At 48.1% G+C, this 8,833-nt stretch overlaps 1 protein-coding gene across 1 annotated transcript; it reads left to right on the top strand.

The window, feature by feature from the left end:
* The first annotated feature begins 438 nt into the window (after positions 1-438).
* On the top strand, positions 439-2,155 carry LOC126475323 (protein fork head-like). Its single transcript, XM_050103149.1, has one exon. It carries the CDS (start codon positions 542-544, stop codon positions 2,153-2,155), a length of 1,614 nt encoding a protein of 537 aa, XP_049959106.1. The 5' UTR covers positions 439-541.
* Positions 2,156-8,833: the final 6,678 nt, after the last annotated feature.

Here is an 8,833-nt window from a genome sequence, read left to right as displayed (position 1 = left end):
GGGGAATCGCCCCCTCCACCGATCCCTCGGTGTCCATTCGCTATTTCATGTTCCCAAACTTTAGAAGGCACTTCAGTTTGATCATCGAAAGCTAAATAGTGCGTCCCCCTCTCTTGGCCAAACAAGAACGCGCGCGGAGTCCGGTGCGCGAGAGAGGAGTCGGCTGGCCCCCCACGTGATCCGGCGGACGCACACACGCGAACGCGCCGTGTACACACGGGCACGCGCTCACGCACACACGCGGACGGTCGCGCACGCAGACGCAGGTGGCCGTCGGCGTCGTTACGGAGGTCGGACGAATGTTTGTTTTTCAATCAGTGTAACTCTTTAGCGTCGCTGCGAGCCGGCAAACAGGGGCGGCGCGGCGCAGTGGAACCTGTTGCGTGCGGCCGTGCGCCGATGCAGCGGAGGCTCCGGCAGCGGCAGCGAGAACAGAGACGGGCGTCGGCGCAGTGAGCGGCGGGCAGCGCCAGCGGCAGCGGAAGCGGCAGCGCCGGGCATGAGTGCGTAGCGCCAGCGCGCGCCCGACCTCCAGCTAGCCATGTTAGCGCAGAAGCTGTATTCGTCGGATCCCGTGTCCGTCGGGGGCGGCGGCGGCGGAGTCGCCGTGTCTGCCGGAGGCGGCGCCGGGGGCGGCACCGGAGGCGGCGTCGTCATGAGCAGCGGCGGCCAGGCGCCGTCCATGAGCCCCATGCCGCCCGCGTACAGCGTCAACCCGGTGGGCTGCCTCTCCATGAGCTCCATGAACTCGCCGCAGGGCTTCGGCTCCAACGTGCTGAGCGGCGCGTCCAGCATGACGTCGATGGCGACGATGAACGGCAGCTGCATGTCGCCCGCGTCAGCTATGGGCTACGGCGCCATCGGCTCGCCCATGGGCAACGCGAACGGCGTCAGCTCGTGCATGGGCGGCATGTCGGCGCTGAACGGCTACACGGGCGCGCTGGCGCCGGTGGGCGGCGGGCCCGGTGGCGGCGTGGGGTCGGCGCGAATGGCGGGCGGCGCCGGGGCGGCCGACCTGGGCGTCGTGGGCGGCGGGCTGGGCGGCGGCGACGCGGGCTCTCCCGGCGCCCTGCAGCGCGCGCGCGGCGACAAGCCCTACCGCCGCTCCTACACGCACGCCAAGCCGCCCTACTCGTACATCTCACTCATCACCATGGCCATCCAGAACGCGCCCAGCAAGATGCTCACTCTCTCCGAGATCTACCAGTTCATCATGGACCTGTTTCCGTTCTACCGGCAGAACCAGCAGCGCTGGCAGAACTCGATCCGCCACTCGCTCTCCTTCAACGACTGTTTCGTCAAGGTGCCGCGCACGCCAGACAAGCCGGGCAAGGGTAGCTTCTGGACGCTGCACCCGGATTCGGGCAACATGTTCGAGAACGGGTGCTACCTGCGGCGCCAGAAGCGCTTCAAGGACGACAAGAAGGAGGCGCTGCGGCAGTCGCACAAGCAGCAGCAGCAACAGCAGCAGCAACAGCAGCAGCCGCCGCCGCAGCAGCAGCAACAGCAGCAGCAGCAGCAGTCGCCGGGCGGCGTCGAGGGCAAGAAGTCGCCGTCGCAGGAGCACCACGGCCAGCACCACGGCCACCACGCGCACAAGGCGCTGCCCGACAAGGAGGCGACGGGCGCGCTGGGCGCCATGCTGGGCCTGCACGCCGTGCCCAAGGTGGAGGCGGCGGCCGACCCGATGGGCGGGCTGCTGCAGCACGGCGCCGGCGGCGACCTCTGCCTGCAGCAGGCGGCGCTGCACCAGCAGCACCAGGCGCCGCACCAACAGCAGCACCACCAGCACCACCAGCAGCAGCAGGAGGAGCTGGCCGCCATGATGGGCCGCTGCCACCCCGCCGAGCTGCTGCACCACCAGCCGCACCACCAGGGCCTGCTGCAGCACCATCACCACCACCACCACCACCACCTCAAGCAGGAGCCGTACGCGGCCGCGTCGCACCCCTTCTCCATCACGCGCCTGCTGCCCGACAAGGACAGCTCCAAGGTGTACGACATGGCGGCGCAGTACGGCTACGGGCCGCTGAGCCCGGTGCACTCGGCGAGCGACGCCGCCGCCGCCGCCGCCGCGGCCGCCGCCTACTACCAGAGCCCGCTGTACCACGCGGCCGCCGCCTCCGCGCCGCCGCCCACCGCCACCTCCTTGTGACAGTACCCGCTGGCCTAGGCGACCCGCCCGTAAGTACGCGCCGCCCCGGGCCTCGCCGCGCTCTACTCGCCCAAGTCCTCGCCCCCTCCCACACCTAGCTGTGACAGTCTCTCCCGATACTCTACCAGTGACAATATTACCTAGGAGGAAAGGCATTGGAAGTGAAACTGTGAGGTCGGGTCGCGATTCGTTCTCAGATGGCTCAGTCGGAAGAACACTTGCCAGCGACAGACAAATTTTCAGGTTCGAGTCCTGGCTCGGCACACGGTTTCGATCTGCTAGTAAATTTCATTCGCTGGACACCTAACTCTCAAAATCGATGATCTGTATCCTCTTAGCGACAAATTACGGCCACCATTCAATTCTAATTAGCTTTTCCAAGGCGTATTTCGGCTGTATTACATTGCTGTCGTCAGGTGGATAAAATTCGCTCGTACCAACAGGTTCTTATAACCAGTCTCTTTTGCTTTCGCCTTTCCCACGACGCCTTTCGATTTATTGCATTGGTATCATTAGGAAGATGAAATTACCTCCCCCGGCCCGCACCTGCCGTGCTTAATGTCGTCATTCTCTTTGGGAACAAATGAAGTGCCTTTCTTTTTGGTAGCAATCTGAAAATCAGCTAGAGATCCAACTCTACCACTTATTCTTCTCTGCGCTCAACCAACTAAAACACCAGTCCCTTCCATTTTGCCGTTCCATCACGTGTTTCGGTGTACTGGATTCTCGTCATTCAGTACACGAAATTGCCTTTACTTCATGCAAATTACCTATGTTGTGCACTATTTTGTGAGCAGCATCTTCCATTGATCGTAGACGGCTTGTCAAAATCACATTGTTACTCTACAGAAAGCGAAAAATTCGATCCATCTGACGATAGATGTGTAATACCCGAAAAGAAGTCGAGGAACTGTAATAAGACAGTGGCTGTTTAGAAATATATTATTACAGTGATAGCCCAAAAAGCCGCCATTACAGTCTGTGTTAAAAGTGTGTGTGTCGTATGATATTAAGTAAAATTACCAGGACGCTATTTTGTTTCCAGTATCAGATTTCGAAACATTCCCAAGTGGTAATGATCGAAAGGAGTTACGAAAAAAATCCAGTTCGTTTGAAGCATGCGGATGTGTAGTCGTAAAACGAAGTAGTTGTGGAGGAGACTGTCGTCTTGAGCGAACTTCGTGCCTTTTGGATAAAAATTTAATTATTGAGGTCCGCTTATACACCAAACGGTTATTTGTAGATTTCTGTAACGCCCGGGATACGTCTCGACGCAGTTACGTCGTCCTCTTCATTTATTGATTTTTCATTACGGCGTAATGTTACGTCATTACGTGAAGAGCGCCCTCTGGGTATGACGTAGTTGCGGTGAGGTGGCTCCGGGCGAATGCCAGGATGATTCCTATGCAAAGCCAAAGACAGGTTACTCTCCCTCTTAGTCTTCATTGACATCGGTGTCAAGGAGACGTTAAGCTCTAGCTTTTCATTTTTCCCTTCATCGAAATATTTCACGGGCTAACCAAAGTCAACAATAATTCTGCACGTACAAACCTTGACAAGTAAGCTGTCCGGAAAATTACGCAAGTGTGCGGATTAATTGTCTCTAGTGTTAATGACAGATCGAATATCTAGCACGTTCCTGCCTGAATTACTAAAAATGATGTAATTTGTTTTGGTATACTGTGAATCGGGAGACACTTTCACATTAAGCTCGGCAACTTCCGCGTCAGTTCCGAACTGTGTGGTCAGCAAGTTACGTTTTCTACTAAACTATCCCCTCGTCCCTAGCGTCCTTTCAGCAACCAGTGATATTTTCTTAACAGCATTTGAATAGCAGAATGCCGAGTCTTGTGAAATCTCACGCTTTCTGCGGACACCCCATCCTCCAGAACCCGCGCGAGGGCGCGCCTTAAAGTTTTTTTTTTTTTTGCCGTCTAGAGCGCGGCCCGGGGCGTCTTGCGAGCCCGCCAGCCAGCAAAGACGTCTTCTGTGATAAACACTCCGCTCTTGGACGGGCGAATCTCTGTCCAGGCCATCAGTGCAATTCAGTTTTTAAGGGACCGCAGCGAAAACAGAGTGTATATATGTATATGTATATTACCGACCGCACGTGCAACTTGAACCTACCAACGTGACTGTGTGTGTTTGTGCAAAAAGAAAAGTATATATGCAAAATACTAAGTGTAAATAATCTCGGTTGCAAACACTTGAACTGTCACTCTCCCGAGAGTATGTGTCACGGTTTTAATTTTTATACGCTGGCGTGTTTATATTGTAAAGTGTACGGTTTCTTTTTTCTCTGTCTGTTGTTTTTGTACTCTTGGAGGACTGTGGACAGTGCTCAGCCCTTTTCCTACGGTAGGCCTTCTCGCGTTCGCTCGTGCGTGCGCAGCTGCCCCGGCTCCGTACGCAGTTGCCACGCAACACATTTCTTGGCAACTGGCAAACAATGTTTCGTTGGACAAAAGGGTAGCTGTGCGCTCACACAATCTCACTCTCTCTTTACTGTATCTCTTCTCTCTTCTATATACGTCTGAAGTTTGCATAATCTCTTTATTCGGAAGGAATCGCTTCTCTCGAGATCTGATTTTTGTATAGCGTTTCTCACAATTTGATCGAGCTTCTACGCATTCCACGTTTCTCGGTGCGTCACGTAATGTGTACATGTGTGTGTGTTTGTATTGTATGTGTGATCAGTCTTATTAGTTCCTCGTTCTGTAGTCATTAATTGTCTCTGTGTGATAATCTCTCACGATACAGAAGAACAGTAAAAGGGAATCTCTTGTTAACGCAATAAAAAAAATCTCATTGTACACCTAGACGTAACATTACGGAAAGCGCCGTCTGAGAAGGCCTACCCATCTGTTAGACAGCTACACCTCTGTATGTGTACATTCTTTTGTTTCCACAGATTTTTATGTTTTCGTTTTATCTTTGTAAAATAGCATGTAATCTGGACGTAAGAAACTTTTAACAATTATCAACATAGGGCGCAAGCCTCATGTTTTGCTGTACAAACATTATTGTTTTGTTGTTATCATCACTTTTAGCAATATATTCGTTCCTTGAACAATTAGATCTTGCGTAGTCTACAGTTATTTACAACCCCTCTCTATTGCTCCTCATACTGCATCTATCTAGGACCTTCGTTTCAAGTAGAAGCACGCAGGTATACAGCAAGGAACGTGTGAAGTGTCTAGCTGGTCCTAACTGAATACCGGCAAAGCACGAGGTGTTTTAATCTATTTTCACCTACAGTAATGTTCTTCGAATTATTTTCAGTGATGGTCACGATCAGTGTTGTCCAAAGCTAACGTGGTGTATAGGGATGTAATTCTCATAATGTCTAAATGGAGTAAAAGATACGTTAGTGACGAAAGTAGATGTTCCTCAAGGTAGGATTACCTGTATAAATATGGATTTGTAAACATGAAAACAGTCATTGTTGATACTGTGGGGAGATGCAGCCACGTTACTCAAATATTTGTCTTTCTCATTCTTGGTTTACTCGTGGCTCTCGTGTCCTAGTAATTACATCTCCATGTCAGGTTGAGTGAACATCCTTAAACACCAACGTAGTTACACAAATAGTGAGGAACCATCAGAACCATGTTTTTATCTAGTGTTCACATTTAAACATCACAGTAGCAAAACGTTTATAATGAGATCATTTTCACACTTCGAGGTGCAGTGTACATTTATGTCTCTGGTTGTGAACGCATTATTTAATTTTTCCCACATTGTTTTTGGAATCAAAACACACAACTTTGGGTAATCCTCCTCTAAGCTTGATTTGTCATGATTTCGTGTCAGCCTAATGTGTCAAACGTTGCAATCTACGCGCTCGGTGGGCGAATTTGCATTTGTCCAGTGTTCATGACTGCTATGGTTTGCTTTTCTATGTGAGAGCAGACGAAGCAGCACCATTTGCAGTCTGATCACGTAACGTTTTATTTGCGCGTGCGTAAGACGAAGTAAGATTCCAGATACGAGACCTTTTACACAATGCTTTTTTGTCATTTTAAAAGTACATTTAAAATATTGTCCATGACGCAGTGTCACAGTACTTGTCGACTAATTCATCTTAGCCATTTCCTCCTCAGACGTTTATACTTTATATTTATGGAAAGTCAACAATACAATGTACTGAGTACTCAGCAAAACGCCTCATAATAAGAAAACGTCTGAGGATGGTTTGATTAAGCAGAGCTTGTGATTTTAAATGTATTTTAAAAAGAATAATGAGCACTGAAATTTCTCCATATGGATTGCCTATAGTCATATAAATACTGTCAAAATGTAATTAATTTAACATACGCACTTCGTAATAGGAGCTAGTCTTTCAAATCGTATCTTTTTATGTCAGATGGCGCCTGGAAGAAGAAACTGGAAAATCGCTTAGATCCTGAAAGATATGAACGCACAATTTTGCGTGTTGCATCATCCACAGCCCGAAAGAAGCTTGCCCCGTCGGCAGTTCTCTAACTAAAGCGCTACAACAGACCTGGGCCTTGTGTCCAGTACCTTAGTCCATGTTACTTCTTTTCTCACTTATTTTCATTTGCATAAATGTTTCGTGGTTAACAGTGTTACCTAAATTTCAGAATTATAATCGTCGGTATTAATTCTGAAGCAGATGGTGGCTGTAACTGAACCTACACGCTCAAACTTTTTTGTAAGATAATTTTACTATTTGTCACGGCATAAATAATTATTGCCAGCTGCAGCGCCAAAGTAGTTGTTGTTGCTGTTGTTGTCGTCTTCAGCCCGAAGACTGGTTTGACGCAGCTCTGCTCGCTGCTTTATCCTCTGCAAGCCTCATCTCTTTGCTGTACTCGTCTCGTGGTCTCCCTCTACTATTTTAGTCAGGTTGTGCCAAAATTTTCTCTTCTCCTCAGTTATATTTAATACTTACTTATAAGGTACGCCCTCTACCTATTAATCTTCAGCATTCTTGTGTAACGTTACATTTTGAAAACTTCTATACTCCTCTCGTCATAACTGCTTACCGTTCACTTTTCACGTACAAGGCTACACTCCAGACAAAAACCTCCGAAAACGACTTCCTGAACAGTTAATTTTATATTCGATGTTAACTAAATTCTCGTCTTCAGCAGCGCCTTTCTAACTGGTGTCAGTCTCCGTTTTATATTCTCTCTACTTCAGTGTGGACGTAATCGGTTATTCTACTGCACAAATAGCAAAACTCATCTACCACTTTCAGTCCTTCATTTCCTAGTGTAAATCCCTCAGCGTCAGCTGACTGAATTCACCGACATTCTACTATTGTTTTGCTTCTGTCACTGCTAATTTTGTACCCCCCTCTGAAGCCACTGTCTATTCCTTTCAACTTTTATTCCAAGTCCTTTGCTGTCTGTGGCAGGATTACAATGCCATCGGTAAACCGCAACATTTTTAATTCTTTTTTCTGAACTTTAATCCCTTCCACAACTTTTGCTTTGGTTTTCTTTACTTCCTGCTCAATGCACCGATTGAATAACTTAAGGGATAGGCTGCAACCCTGTCTCGTTCTCTTCTTAACCACAGCTTCCCTTTCATGTCCTTCGACTGCCGTCGGTGTTTTCTATAAAATTGCATATAAAGTTTCGCTCCCTGTATTCACCCCTGCTTCCTACCTTCAGAATTTCAAACTGTGGATTCCTGTCAACATCGTCAAAAGCTTTCCCTAAGTCTACAAATGCCATAGACATAGATTTGCCTTTCTTTAACCTGTCTTTTAACAGAGATGTAGCGTCTTTACCACTGGGATATTTTGCGCTTTCATTTGTCGCAGGTGTAATGTGTGGTTTACTAACCAGTGTTTACGCCAAATGCTAAACCAAAATTAGAAGTAAAATAAACTGCTTTACTCACCGGACATCGGTGATATTACTTATCTTAGACGAAACAGGTACCGTATTCTTATCTGTGTCAGCAGATAATTGTTCAAACATTACAATTAGTGAGTCGTACTTTCCGTTTTCGACTCTCACTACAAAAGAGCCACTCAAATGGTTCTTGTTTCGCGGGTGACCACATTATTATTTTATCGGTTATTAGAACGTGAGTAGGAACGACATCAGTCAATTATATGACTCTTGTTTAGTCGTGATTAATGCTCGTATTGTGTAAACATCAGTCTGAGTGAGTGACGGCTGTTATCCTGCACAGTCTGTTTTAACTTCTACAGTACTTCTCAAGTTTATGTCGGCTACCATCCACGTTCCACCATGGATGATCTTCATTTTCTTCTACGGAACAGTTTCACGGTGCAAAATCCAATGGGAATTGGTTCTTTTTATTCGCTTCCACTCTCGTCCACATTGTAAAGATCTATGGAGCAAAAACTGAAAACTTACGTGTGTGTGCACCATTGACACATCGTAAATATTCTGTCCAAGACTTCCCGAACTAAATCTCCAAGTATAGAATTTTCCTAGGATTTCCAGGAAACCTTTGTTTTTACAGAAGAAATATTTGCGTTATTCTTCCGCTGTTTTCACAAACAGTTTCGGAATTCCGTAGATTTTTCACCAGCTGCGACATAGTCGTGAATATGAACAGTGATTCAATACTGTCAAATGTTTTTTTTTAATTCTAGTCTTTATATTGTGATCAAAGACTGGAATAAAAGAATATTTGTCAGTAGATCTTGTTTAGAGTTTCGGAAAATGTATT

The sequence above is a fragment of the Schistocerca serialis genome, chromosome 1 (assembly GCF_023864345.2).
Source record: "Schistocerca serialis cubense isolate TAMUIC-IGC-003099 chromosome 1, iqSchSeri2.2, whole genome shotgun sequence".
NCBI classification, from domain to species: Eukaryota; Metazoa; Arthropoda; class Insecta; order Orthoptera; family Acrididae; genus Schistocerca; species Schistocerca serialis.
The sequence above is the reverse complement of the archived record's forward strand: the minus strand, read 5'-3'. Positions and strand labels throughout refer to the sequence as shown.

Excerpts from the sequence above, each read along its gene's own strand:
- LOC126475323 (XM_050103149.1), top strand. The coding sequence starts at position 542 with ATGTTAGCGCAGAAGCTGTATTCGTCGGATCCCGTGTCCGTCGGGGGC.